This window comes from Histomonas meleagridis, assembly GCF_020186115.1.
Source record: "Histomonas meleagridis strain 2922-C6/04-10x chromosome Unknown contig_68, whole genome shotgun sequence".
NCBI lineage: Eukaryota > Parabasalia > Tritrichomonadida > Dientamoebidae > Histomonas > Histomonas meleagridis.
This window is the reverse complement of record NW_027150909.1, coordinates 705,576-720,079: the sequence shown is the minus strand read 5'-3', so window position 1 is coordinate 720,079 and position 14,504 is coordinate 705,576. Positions and strand designations below refer to the sequence as shown.

The 14,504-nt window shown below is 30.0% G+C and overlaps 4 protein-coding genes across 4 annotated transcripts; 3 read left to right on the top strand and 1 right to left on the bottom strand.

Moving 5' to 3' along the window:
- Positions 1 to 254: 254 nt before the first annotated feature.
- GO595_008574 (26S protease regulatory subunit 10B) lies at positions 255 to 1,412 on the top strand (the record flags this gene model as incomplete). The annotated part of the gene is made up of 1 exon (XM_067922163.1): positions 255 to 1,412. One exon carries the CDS (start codon positions 255 to 257, stop codon positions 1,410 to 1,412), a length of 1,158 nt encoding a protein of 385 aa, XP_067771340.1.
- A 659-nt stretch (positions 1,413 to 2,071) lies between these two features.
- GO595_008573 (uncharacterized protein) lies at positions 2,072 to 3,106 on the bottom strand (the record flags this gene model as incomplete). Its single annotated transcript, XM_067922162.1, has 1 exon — positions 2,072 to 3,106. The coding sequence occupies one exon, from the start codon at positions 3,104 to 3,106 to the stop codon at positions 2,072 to 2,074; it is 1,035 nt and encodes a 344-aa protein (XP_067771339.1).
- Positions 3,107 to 12,582: 9,476 nt separating this feature from the next.
- Positions 12,583 to 13,257, top strand: GO595_008572 (P-loop NTPase domain-containing protein LPA1-like 2-like; the record flags this gene model as incomplete). Its single annotated transcript, XM_067922161.1, has 1 exon — positions 12,583 to 13,257. The coding sequence occupies one exon, from the start codon at positions 12,583 to 12,585 to the stop codon at positions 13,255 to 13,257; it is 675 nt and encodes a 224-aa protein (XP_067771338.1).
- A 249-nt stretch (positions 13,258 to 13,506) lies between these two features.
- On the top strand, positions 13,507 to 14,268 carry GO595_008571 (P-loop containing nucleoside triphosphate hydrolase protein; the record flags this gene model as incomplete). Its single annotated transcript, XM_067922160.1, has 1 exon — positions 13,507 to 14,268. One exon carries the CDS (start codon positions 13,507 to 13,509, stop codon positions 14,266 to 14,268), a length of 762 nt encoding a protein of 253 aa, XP_067771337.1.
- Between the last annotated feature and the right edge of the window lie 236 nt (positions 14,269 to 14,504).

Here is a 14,504-nt window from a genome sequence, read left to right as displayed (position 1 = left end):
AAAGAGCTTTCAGAAATGATCAATGACTATAAGAGTAAGTTAAAAACGTCACTTTTCAATTGTGTTTCAATACAAATAATTTCGCCTAAAATATTCTATGGAAATAAAAATGATATATACTGTGCGAGGGTTTGGGTGTAAACGGTTTTTATTATGTGAAACGCACGTTAATTATAGTAGTGAAATATTTAACAATAATTGTCAATATTTTTAGGTAAAAATTGACAAGCTTTGTCTGGTTAACTTATAAACAAATGAGCGAAGCTTTAAAAATATACAAGAAAAAGCTTACCGAAGCCAATGAACTTGATCAACAAGTCAAAAACCTTGCTAAAGAAGTAGCTGAATTACGTAAAAAACATGCTGAAAGTGAACGTGCATTCAATTCTCTTCAATCAGTTGGTCAAATTGTTGGTGAAGTTCTTCGTCCTCTTGATGATGAACGCTATATTGTCAAAACAGTATCAGGTACTCGTTATGTTGTTGGTGTTCGTTCACGTCTTGATCATTCACTTCTTACAAATGGTCGTCGTGTAGCTTTAGACATTGCCACACACACTATCATGCATGCACTTCCCAGAGAAGTTGATCCTGCTGTTCATCACATGTCTGCAGAAGATCCAGGCGATGTCGAATATTCCGATATTGGAGGTCTAGGCGATCAACTAAATGAAATTCGTGAAATCATTGAATTGCCACTTAAGAATCCAGGCATTTTCAAGCGCGTAGGCATACCAGCTCCCAAAGGTGCGCTATTATATGGTCCACCGGGCACTGGGAAAACACTTATTGCGCGTGCAATTGCATCTAACACCAAAGCTAAATTTCTCAAAGTTGTTGCCACCTCATTATTTGATCGCTATGTCGGAGAATCAGCACGAATTGTTCGAGAGATGTTTGCGTATGCACGTGAAAACCAGCCATGTATTATATTTATTGACGAAATTGATGCTCTTGGCGGTAAACGACTTGAAGAAGGCTCATCAACTGATCGCGAAGTTCAACGTACGCTTATGGAGTTGCTAGCGCAAATGGATGGCTTCCAGTCCACGTCACAAGTCAAAGTTATCATGGCCACCAATCGACCAGATATTCTTGATCCAGCATTATTGCGACCAGGCCGATTGGACCGAAAGATCGAAATCCCATTACCCAACGAACAATCTCGGTACGAGATACTGCGAATCCACGCGAAGCCTTTGACCACTGATGGCGACATCGATTTCGAGGCGATCGTTAAACTGTCAGAAGGCTTCAACGGCGCCGACTTGAGGAACGTGTGCACAGAGGCGGGGCTGTTCGCGCTGAGAGATGAAAGAGATGTAATTATGAACGAGGACTTCATTAAGGCTGTCAGAACAGTCAAACAAAGCAAGGGAATGGAATCAACATTGCATTACGAAAAGGTTTAAATAAATGAAAATATATTTGTGACACTTAAAGCGCTTTAATTACATTTGGGAGCGATTTAATAATTTTACTGAAGCTGTGCGAATTTGGTGATAAAGAAAACGATACATTTAATTTGTTCGATTTTAACATAAAAAACAAACAATTTTTTTATTTTTTTTTTTATTTAGAGATATTTTCGATGGTGTTTTAACATGGCTGATAGAAATTGGAGCAAAATGCATTAATGTATCTATCGATGTTTACACCACTTTGAAAATATCTAAAGTTTTACATGCAGATATGCATAGTTGAAATTTGAAATTAAACCAAAATGTTGATGCTTAAACTAAAGCATATGGTCACTATTTTAATTATTGTTTTGTTTGGCGACCGTTATTAGCTTAAGCGGTTATTGACCTAAGCGACCGTTAGTTTAACGTTCGTTGTTAAGTCAATTGAAAAAGTTTGGCTTAACTTCATAATAAGGTGTAATTGGAAGAAAATTGATGGAGTTCCATCTTTTTGCATAATTGCAAATATTTCGTGAGAAATCATGAATAATATGTTGGTCAATTCCAACAAGCTATTTTTGATCGTAGCTATTTTGTGTGGATTTTTTTGTATTTTTTTTAGGGTATTTTTTTGTGTGTGTGTGTGTGTGTGTGTGTTTAGCAATAAATCAGAAAATCGGAAAATCAATTTCATTGTTTTCGCCATTATCTGTTTCATCTTCATCATTTATCATAATATCAGCAGTTACTCTCATTAACGTCATTCTTTCTACAGGATATCCTTGCATAGAAGGAAATTTCAAATTAAATTTGCATATCATAGTTTTCCAGTCAGGAGCCTTTATGTAGCTGCCCTTCGCTTCTGAGAGTAGCGTTTGTTTATCACTAGCCAATGGATCGAATATAATATATGTTCCCATAAATTTATTGGGTCCAGATCCTCTTTTTATCAGTGTGAAACAATTCTTGTAATTGGAAGACATCTTAACCAACCAATGAATCCTTTTTTGGTTCATATAGTTAGTTGATGTATTTAGATCAACAGAAGGTAAAAACCATGGTGCGTAACATGGAGAGATTATAGATGGTGATGATGGTGGTGATGGATCTAGTATATATTCAAACAGTTCATCACTGCAACAAGCATTGGTCGGTGTAAAGTTGTGAAAACCATCGTCACCGTTAACGTTGTAACTGATTTCAAAGACACTTTTTGCAATTTGATTCAAAAAGCCGAATCTGAGTTCGAATTCAACGAAGCCGATGAAGGTGACAGTGCCCGAGTACTGAGAAGAGCCGCTGCTCCCAAATAGCAAGTCATTTATGTTGCATTCGATGAGTTCCCAATTTTTTTGACATTCCGAATCATCAGTATTCTCAAATATTGCTTGAATAAAATCTGACGATTTGACTTCAGTAGCATTTGGTGGTGAGAATTGTATCCAATCTCGAGTGGCTAGATAAAGGAACTTCAGCTTCCATTCATTGCTCATTTCTTTAATTTCACGTTCCATTAATGTTTGCAATCTTCGTAGAATATCTTCATCGATGAGAATGTTTGCCGTTTTAGAAGGTATAAGGTTGTAGCTTGGGCGACATTCATCAATAGGAATAGAGAATGCTTCTTCCTCAGTGGTTTCTCGGGTAAATTGATAATGAGTATTATATCTTTTCGACCAATTCTTGAGATCAGAAAGTTGCATGCTTTTGAATTCCTCTAACAGTTCCAATGAGTTTTTGTCAACAATTCTGAAAAAATGTGTTCGAAAATTTGTATTGATGGTATTCGGCCTGAGATCCAAAAAAGTCGCCAGTATCTGCGCATTAACAATAAAGTGATAGCCATCGCTACACCATATTGCACCGGTATATTGAATGTCATTTGGTGATTTCGATGTGAATTGCAAAATTCGCCATAGTTTAACAACGAATTTCATTTTAGGATCGGGTGTACACCCAAACAGTATGTTCCTGATTTCACTGAGACGTGACCCATTTCCAGCCTGGTTGCTTGGCTTCATTTTTTCCTGTGATCTTGAGAAATTCTTTAAAAATGTTTTTTAGTGGATCAGTTATCAGTCAAAAAAATAGTTTTATATGAATTTTCAATATAACCGTTAAAAATATAACCAAGTTCTTATTGAAAACAGATTGAACATACATATATAATTTTTTGAAATTACTATCGTTCGGGAAACAACCATAGATTTTAAAAGTGAAACATTCCCTAAAAAGTGGCCTATTTGCGCGCCAAGCTTGAAATCGTTCTCCAAAAAATTGATGTATAACCGTCTATCGTTCATTTTTCAATATATAAACCGGGTATTTCAGTGCGGCAGTTAAAAATTGATAAAGTTGTTGTAATACATTGAAAAAAAAAATTAGTATATTCTGTCTTATAATCATATGATTTGCATTGAGCGACATTTAAAATGATCGGAAATAGTGATATGCTCCTCATTGGAAGAGGTCAATTTTCGATACAGTTGTTACTCTGTTCAATTTTCGATTTTATGCCTGGGAGCGGCACTATTTGGTTTAATGTGCAATTAATTTACGAATCCTTTAACAGGGTTTTCCTCCATTTTTTTACGTTCATTTCCAATTTTAATCATATGGTAAATCTGTGATTAATTTTCTCTTTCATAATTAATCTCGAGTTTTGTAATGGGTTGTGTTTTGGATTATATAATATCAATTATTTTTGTCTCTTCTCATTTTGATAAAATGAAGCTAATTAATGATGTTAGCCAATTCATGTATCTAAGGACATTCTATGAAACTAATGAATGGTGCGTTCATCATAGCTATTGAAAAATTTATTTGGGATTTTTACTCCTGGAAAATAGGGAGTCTGAAACATAAAAATCTAATTATCTCATTTCTATTAAATATGATTTGAATTAATTCGAATAACTTTAATTAAAAAGGAAGTTAATAAATTTTGAATTTAAATAAAGTAAAGGAAATTCAAATATTTGAATGAAAAAATGTTATAGCATTTTTGATTTTTTTAATGATTTTGATATTTCTTAATATCAGTGCATCTGCTTTGTTCTTCTTGGTTAGCAATAGATCTAAAAAGTTCAAAAGCACTTTCCCAATTTGTATTAGAGAGCATAGTTTTAAATCATTACAAAAAAAACCATATATTATATTTAAATATTGAAATAAATCAAACAAACTCATCTTTAACGTTAGGGTTAATTCCTTTTTGTTCAAGAAGTATCTTAACGATGTCTGCACGATGTTTTTCTGAAGCTTTAATTAATGCTGTTTTAAATATTTTTAATAAATTCCAAATTTTATTTTGAAATAATATTAAATTAAAATATGTTACTAATAAACAAAAAAAATATTTTTGAGATTTAGATCAATTCCTTCATGCTTTATAAGTAATTTAACTATTTCTATGTGACCGTTAGTTACTGCTTTCATTAACGCAGTTTCAAATATTTTAATTAATTTTTATAAATTACTTTGAAATATAAGCTTAAATGTATGAGAAAATCTAAATAAAATAAATAAATATCTTGAATATTGACATCAATTCCTTCTTGTTCAAGAAGTAATTTTACTATTTCTGTATGTCCATTTTCAGATGCTAGAATTAGCGCTGTACGAAATAATTTGAATTGTTATAAAATATTATATTGAAATATCAAATTATTAAAACAAATATCAAACAAAACAATTAAATATCTTTAGCGTTAATATCAATTCCTTCTTTCTCTAGAAATAATTTGACTAATTCTGTGTGACCTTTTTCAGATGCACAAATTAATGCTGTTCCAACCATATGGTTAAAAACAATGAATCTACCAGAACAACAACTCAAGTTAATATCTTTTTGTTCTAGTAACAATTTTACGATTTCAATATTACCATTTATAGAAGCTCTCATAAGAGCTGTTCTAAAAATTTCATATATATTCCAAATATATCTTATAAGCATTACAAAATTATTTTAATAAATATCCTTAATATTTATATCAATTCCTTCATGTCTAAGGAGTAATTTGACTATCTCTATGTAATTTTTATCACATGCAAGTATAAGTGCTGTATGAATTTTTTTTAAAAATCTCCACAAATTATTTGGAAACATAGAGTTATTTGCTTAAGGAACAAAACAAATAATAAAATACTTTTTATATTGACATCAATTCCTTTTTGCTCTAGAAGCATTTTAACTATTTCCGTGTGACCGTTTTCTAATGCATAAATGAGTGCTGTTATAAGTATTTTATTGACTCCCCAAACATGTGTATGAAATACTAAATTCATTAATCAAAAATTCAACAAAAAATATAAACATTTTTTACATTGACATCAATTCCAGGTTTCTCAAGAAGTAGTTTTGCAATTTCAATATTGCCTACAGCCGAAACAATCATTAGTGGTGTTTTAAAAAAATATATAAAATATCAAAAACTTCATTAAAAAATCATAATAATTAAAGTAAATATATCCCTTGCATTAACATCGATTCCTCTAAGGAGTAATTTTATAACATCAATTTTTCCATATTCGATAGCATACGTAAATGCAAGATTATATAAAATAAACAAAATCCGCAATTGATTGAAAAAATTAAACTTTTCATTCGCTTTGATTTTGGATGTCCTTGTGAGCCATTGAATAAATTCTTCAAATTGCTGTTGAACACTCATTTCTGCAACAACACGGTTTATTGAAAAAGTGACAAGCTTATACTCCAAATGCAGCTGCACGATATTGGTTTTCAACATTCTCATGCCTGGGAAGAGGAACAATTTATTTTAAAACGCAATCCATTCACGAACTCTTTAACAGGGTTTTCCTCCATTTTTTTCATTCATTTCCAATTTTAATCATAAAATAAATCTGTGATTAATTTTCTATCATAATTAATTTCGAATTTTGGAATGGGTTGCGTTTTTTATTACTTAATTATTTTATTGTCTTCTCATTTTAATAAAATAAAACTCATTAATGATCCTCGCCCAACATGTATCGTAAGATATTCTGTGAAACTAATGAATGGTGTGTACGCATAGCTATTGAAAAATTTATTTCGAATTCTAGTACTTCCACAAAATAAGGAGCTCAAACAGAGGGGGTGACAATCACGTCAGACGATCATATCATATTCATTTTCGATCAACGATAAAGACACTTTTCCCATAAAAAGTCAAAAAAATTCTTTGAACACCGATTATTTAGAATTCAAATAACCGTATTTTCATTCAATATTTGAATATATGTCTATGTAAACTTTTCAATATTTTATTACAAACCTCACTTCGAATTCAAAATATTGTTAGCAAAACGATGAACTTTGACGGTTGTGAGGATGATGTAAATCATTCAAAAAGTTCGATACATAGAAAAGGTGAAAAACACGATTAAAAATAATTGTAAAATGAAAATTGTGTTGCTATCGTAAAATTCTAAAAACAACAATTTTGCAAAATTGTCTTCACCAAATTTCAAATAAATTCATTGCAATGTTTCACATTTTTAGTGGATTATTCTTTTGAATTTATATTCTGATAAATCAGGTAAACAATTCTGAAAAGCTATTTTTCATAATTTTTACAGGAACGAAATGTCTTCGATTTTGTCAATATGTTTTCAAGCATTTACGCTCTGCAAATTTCAATTTAAATGAACAAAAAATGTTCGGTATGTTTCATATAAACAGATTTTTCACAAAATTTTCATGGTAACCTTATATTTTCAAGTTTTCCATCATTATATGTTTAAATTACACTCAGAGTGAAAATTCTGCAATAAAAGAAAATTTAAAGACAAAAAATAGACACATAGATTGACATTTTATTTTAGAAAGTGAAATTGATAAATTCAAAGACAAATCAACAAAAATGGAGATAAAAGATTGAATTCAATCTTATTAATTTTCTTATTTTCAAACAAAAATAGTTTTAATAAAAAAATAATTTATTTTACTTTTTTATTTATTTTTTTCATTAAAATTGGTTTATTTGTTTATGTGAAATGAAATTTTTTAATGGATTTAATCCACCTGTTGCTACTATTCCTAACTTTCGAGTTGAGACAAATTGATTCGAAGGACTGGGTTGCGAAAATTCATCCTCAAAGAAAATGTATTCATTGTCCTGGAAAGAAAATGGGAATAAATGAATAAATGTAAAAAATTCAAAATATTATGAAAATAACTTGAGCATGAATTCAATCGAATTTCCGAAAGCATTCATTATTTTCTGATTTTTTTGTGGTTTGAGAATTACACCGCTTGAGAATAATCTTTTTGGAACTTGAATATTTATCTCAAGATTATTGCACAATTCTTCAAACACTAAATCTTGTATCAATGCCCATGCAAACACGTCAGAACGGTTATCACCATGGGATATTTATTAGTTGATTCAAATGTTCAATTGAACCGTCGAATATATCATTTGAAATATTAAATTTTTCAAGATAATTTTTACGATATCTTTGAACCGTCCTGAAACAAGGCAAATCAAATATTTGGCGCAAAATTGAATACCAATTTTTGCCAACAAAACTAATGATTGTGAGAATATCACAAATTTGAACTGGATAATTATTTCTCCTTTTTGTGCTATTTTGAATCAAATTTTGATATAAAACATCAAATAGTTTGTTGGTTGTTGTTCTTATAAATAATAATTCTTTTTGTTCTTTGTTTAATTCTTCGATTTGATTATTGTAATCTTTTAAATTTAATAACAATTGGTGATTTTCTTTCTTCAGTTTGCAAATTTGCATTTTCAATCGATTATAATCGTCAAAAAAATTTTCAATGGACTGTTTTCCTTTTTGAATCGAAGATAAATTTTCCAAAAGAAATTGTTTCTCCTGTTCGATTTTGGCGTTTACTGAATTAAGATGTGTATTTGCACTTCGAAGCTGAGACACCAATAAATGTAATTTGTTGTTCTCTTGTAAAAGTGCCTGATTTTTTTGATTCAAAAAATTTAAATGTTCATTTAAACATCGAATTTCATTCAAAAGCTCATGAATTTTTGAAGCCTGACCTTCGAGAATTGAATTTTGTTTTCTGTATATGTTTTGTACTTGAATCTTCTTTCTAGAAGCTTCCATTTTGATAAAATACAATTGATTTTGACTGACTAGTTTATGAAAAGTGCAACTTGATCGTTTTTTATTCAAATGGATTGTCACCCCCTCTGCTCGAACATAAAAATCTATTTGTATCGTTTCTATTTAATGTGATTTGAATGAAATTAAATATATTGAAATTGCATTTTATATATAATAAATATTTTAAAGCTTTATTCAAATGTGTAAATAAAATTTACTATTCAACTGGACTCAATTATAAACATTAATCATAAGTGCTATTTCATTCAAATTGTTTCCAAATATGATTTCAAAATTTTAAATTAACGAAACAAATATTAAATAAAACATTGCATTAAAGAAACTTAAGGGTATTACGAAAACTAACCCCTCATGAAAAATTTCATAAAATACTTATAACAAAAATTATCAAAGAATTATAATGATCACTCACAAAAATATGAAAAAAATAAAATTTAGAGAATTCGAGATTTATTAATGATTTATATCGCATATGATTCAATCGAATTATAACCATTGATCACTTTCTTTAAGAATGAAATCTTTAAATTCTTTGTTGATAACTTCTGTATTACCTTCAGACGAACTTATTGTAGTCATTTCTGTATGTGTATTCGAATTTCCTTTTTGTTTGCGTTGAATTAAAAAGAGAACAAGTCCAATCATAAGTAATACGATGATTACTGCTCCACAGATAATACCAATTAACGCACTTCGCGGAAATGAATCATTTTCGTGTAAATCATATTGAAGTATTGTGTAAAAATTAGAATAATACACATAATACGTCGAATATTGATAAGGAATATATTCATATGTAATAAATTCAGAATAAATATAATAATATGTAGAGTGAATTAATGTGATACTAATCGAATTCGTAATAATCGATTTAGAAATTATGGTTTGTGTAATGGAATGCGTGGAAATTATCGTATGAACAAATGTTCCATCGAAATGGAATGAATTAGAAAGTAAATTTAAAGATGAAAATGAATAAGTGAATGAATTCGAATTAGTAAATATATTTGATTTAGAAAATGTATATGATATTGTAAAAACATTTGATTTAGTAAATGTATTTGATTTAGTGAATGTATTTGATTTAGTGAATGTATTTGATTTAGTGAATGTATTTGATTTAGTGAATGTATTTGATTTAGTGAATGTATTTGATTTAGTAAATGTATTTGATTTAGTAAATGTATTTGATTTAGTACATGTATTTGATTTAGAAAATGTATTTGATATTGTAAAAACATTTGATTTAGTGAATGTATATGATCGGGTAAATATATTTGATTGTGTAAAAGTATGAGTTGTTAATGAAATGCATCCTTCAATGGCTGTTACTTTACAAACTGGTTTTGAGCCAAATGTATCGCTATTATATGAATTTAATGTCTTAACATTCTCTGCAAGTACAGTTTCAAAAACATCTGATCCAAATGTTGGTTCTTTTTCACCACAAAAATAAATAGATTGAATACTTACGCACCCATAAAACACAGAATTTCCAATATTTGTAACCGAAGATGGAATTGTAATACTTGTTAATGATGAACAGTATTGAAATGCACGGTTTCCAATCGTTCTGACATTATCGTGGATTATTATTGATAATAAACTCATACAACCAGAAAGCATAGTGTTTGAAATTGAAGTCACTAAATTTGGAACTGTAATGCGTGGTAATGATGTACATGATGAAAATGCACCTTCTTCAATTGTTCTTACATTTTCCCCAAAGGTAACCAAACGTAATGAAGAGCATAATATAAATGCATATTCTCCAATAAAAGTAACAGAATTGCCAATTGTTACTGTTTCCAATGAATTAAGATAACCAAATGCATAACTTTCAAATGCAGTAACACCAACACCAATTTCAACAGAAGCCAATGAGGAAAATTTTGAAAAAGCATCAGATCCAATTTTTTCAACACCGCCAATGATTTTAACATGTCTTGCTTCATTATATGTATTTCTTCCATTATATTCATCAGATGTAGTTATATAAAGCGTTCCTGATTCATATGTCTCAAATGATTGTTTAAAAAAAAGGGCAAATAAAAGAAAAAGAATTTTTGAGGTAATAAAAGTTTTGAAACTTGAGTTTTGATATTAATTTCTTAGAAAAGACAACAAAAAATACAGTAGCCATTTGCATGATTTTGGAAGAGATAATGGTTAAAATTTTTTTTGTAATATTTAAATATTCATCAAGGAAATTAGAAAAAAGAAAAAATCTTGAATGACAAGTGACATCTAAATGAAGATGTGTGACTGATAAGTGTCGTTGTATTGTGTTAATAAAATGTAACATTAATGGAATTATTTAGAATGAACCCGAAAACAGGTTGGTGGTACTTTTTTGAAAAATGCGTATCAAATTTGAGAGCTTTTAAATAGTTTATTTACTGCGTTATGGCCATATTTTTTGTGAGTATAACAATCCCAAATCCTATTAAAAAGTGGATTTTTGACTTTTTTATTGTTATTAAGCGAACGTTAAACTGTAAATAGAATAATATGAATATTGCCATCAATCCTTCTTGTTCAAGAAGTAATTTCACTATTTCTGTATGGCTATTTTCAGATACTATTAAAAGCGCTGTACGAAATAATTCGAATAGTTATCAATTCAAATTTTAGAATACCACTATTAAAATGAACACAGTGTGAAACGAAATAATATTTTTAGCATTAATATCAAACCCATTTTTCTCTATACGTAATTTAACTATTTCTGTGTATCCCTTTTCAGATGCAGAAAATAATGCTGTTCCATGTGGTTAAAAACAATGAATGTAACAGAACAATAACTCATGTTAATGGTGTCTTTTTGTTGGAGCAACAATTTTTTTCTCTGGAGATTTTTGTCACATCCTTATAGGGGTGTAAAACGACCGTTTTCTGGAATTTACCATAAAGGAATTTATTTTTAATTTCCTCATGAGGAAATTTATAAATGTATAATGAGAAAATTCAAAAATCAGCAGAAAACTTTTCAAATTAGAAGAAATATTTTTCTTATTTTTGCTGGTAATAATGAATTATTGTGTTCTTTCGATTGAAATGATATTCTCACATCAACACACACAAAAGATATTTTACAAAAAATTATATGTCTCATATATTTATTAAACATTTTCTATATGCTCTTTTCGTTACCGATTAACATTGCTTTTATTTCGGCATTTTGATTGATAACTGTTTGCATCATCGAGTTTATTTCTTCCGAATTTTTTGATGCAACAGTTTCGATGTTTTGGAGCCTTTGCAGAATATTCTGAATGATGGATCTGGTTTCGTTTAGTTCACGCTTTAAAACGAAGTTCTCATGAAGAAGTTCATTTGCATCTTTCTGAATCAAAAATTTATCTTTAATTATATCATTATTAAGAAGTGTTTTAATTTCTTCTATTGACAAGGCAGAAAGATCAATAAAGTTGACTAGATTCGCTGCTTTAGATCCATGAATTGAAAGAAGATTTATTAATGCATTAAATAATTTATGATGATCGCGTAAAATGGATTTTGGATGCGATAATAATTTATAAATTGTATCCAAAGGAAAAAGAGGAAAAGAGGGAAGTGAAACAATAAAATCAAGATGCGGAGCTAAAATTGATATAAACTCATCGTTGTTTTCGCATTCATCTTCTTTTTGAATATTCTCTATAACACTTTGTATATCAGAATCTGTTTCAATCAATTTAATACATTTTTCTCTAATAAAATCAACATTCCACTTTTCTGATAATTTAAGAAAATCATAAGCATATTCTTTTTTTACCTCATCTACATTGTGATTTTGTACAGTTTCAATGAAATCTATAAATATGGGTGTTGGTGTTTTACCAACAATATTTAATGTTTTTTCTTCATTGAATCCGTAGTTTTTTTGAAACCAATCAGAAGCAATTAAAAGTTTAAACTTTGAAACTTTTATTTCTGTTTGATTGTATATAATAGTAAAATCTGTATCAAGTGGAGGTGGTGCAATTACTTTTTCCATTAGCAAAAACAAAATTTTTATTTTCATTCAATTTTTGTTGATGTGAAGTGGCAATTTACTTCAATGATATCCCAAGAGAAAACTCCTAGAGAAATCAACGTTATCTATACCAAAGTAGACTATATGCCAGACATAGTCTTTGAGAATGAAACAGTTCCTATCCCAAATACCTCTCTTCCTCAATATATGCGACCATATACTCCAGAACTTCTTGCACAAATTTTTAAAGTAATGGGCTGTCAAACACCTTTAAATGTTAGTTTAGCAGAATGGGTTTTTACATTTCTTCGATGTTGTCAACCTGATCAAGCCGCAATTATTTTGGGGACTGGTTATAGCAACATTTTTGCCAATCCCAGGAGTTATTCGCATGGTTTTTTAGTACTTACTCGTTTACAATTTCATCGTTTAGTTGTTGCTGCATTACATGTTCATCAGTACAAAAAGATCAGATACGCAGTTGATTTTCGACTCGCGCTTGATTTCTTTGAAGACAGAAGATTCTTTATTGTACTACTCAGTGGTGCTCCGGGTACAGGAAAATCCACAATTGCGTCTTTACTTGCGAGTCGACTTCCTTGCAATTACATTTTATCAACAGATTCTGTTCGACATGCAATGCGATCATTTTATTCACAAGAAGAATACCCTATTCTTTATAAATCCACATACGAATGTGGTGATCTTATTGATCCTGAACATCAACTCCCAGAAAAAGAAAGAGTATGTTTTTTTTAATTGGGAATTTCGAAAAAAGTTTTTTACGGTTTTGTGAGGTGCCCCAATAACGATTCTATTGTTTATGCAAAACTGCAATCTACTTTGGTTCGAAATCCCAATTTTCATATAATTTTCTAACCACAGTGTATTAAAGGATATCTAGCACAATCGGAACTAGTTGGCCAGCAACTTATTAAGATCATTTCTTCATTTGTTCAATCACGTGCATCTCTAATTATTGAAGGTGTGCATCTCAATTCTGAACTTATGATTAAGTTTGCTAAGCAGTTTCCGAATGTTATACCTTTCTTAATCTATATTAAGAAAGAAGAATTTCACATCCAACGATTTGCAGTTCGAGCAAAATATATGACAACAGACCCTTCCATGAACAAGTACACACGAAACTTTGCCGCCATTAGGCACGTTCAATCTCATCTTTCTGAATGTGCCACACGATTTCTAATTCCAAAGATTGACAATCGCAATATTGATCGATCGATGGAAACAATGCACCAAACCATATTTTCTTATCTAAAGAAGCTCAAAGGACGAGATTCTATGTATGATCCTGAAACTGGTCGATTAACATTTCTTGCCAGTATATGGAAACGTCGCAAGCAAAAGACTACATCTAAATCCAAAACATTATCCAGCATTCAGTCGTTAAAGAATGAAGTTTTAAAACAACAAGATAATACTCCACCATCTGATGCAGCCATGAAAGAATTACTTGCTGCATTACCAGTTGAATCCGGTATATTTAATAGTGATGATATGGATGGGGATGTAATCCAATATTTGCCAAATGGCACAATGATGGTAAAAACAAGTAAGCAAACAGAAGAAGTAGTTAATAAGCCAACGTCAAAAAGAAAAGTAGAAAAAATGGCACCAGGAGATTTCGTGGAAACTGAAACAGAAACTGACATCGCCGAGGTGACGTTAACGGACTTCATGGAAACGACCGATACCGAAAGTGACATAAAGTTCTCAATGAACGGTTATCATCAATTTGTTAAAGAATAAAATTTGACCATGTCAACCCTCCTTTGTTTGTTTTTGGTTAAATAATATTTAATTGTATGCGTAAAATCAAAATTCGTTTGTGATGATATTTCTTGAAGTTGTTCGATTTCATCATTTCGTATTTGCGAGTTCATTTGGATTAACGCAGTCTTCAATTAATTGCTTATTAAGCAAAATCATTCTTTGAAAGTTCTTCATAATTCTCATAAATGTAATCATCATAAAATTTATGACAT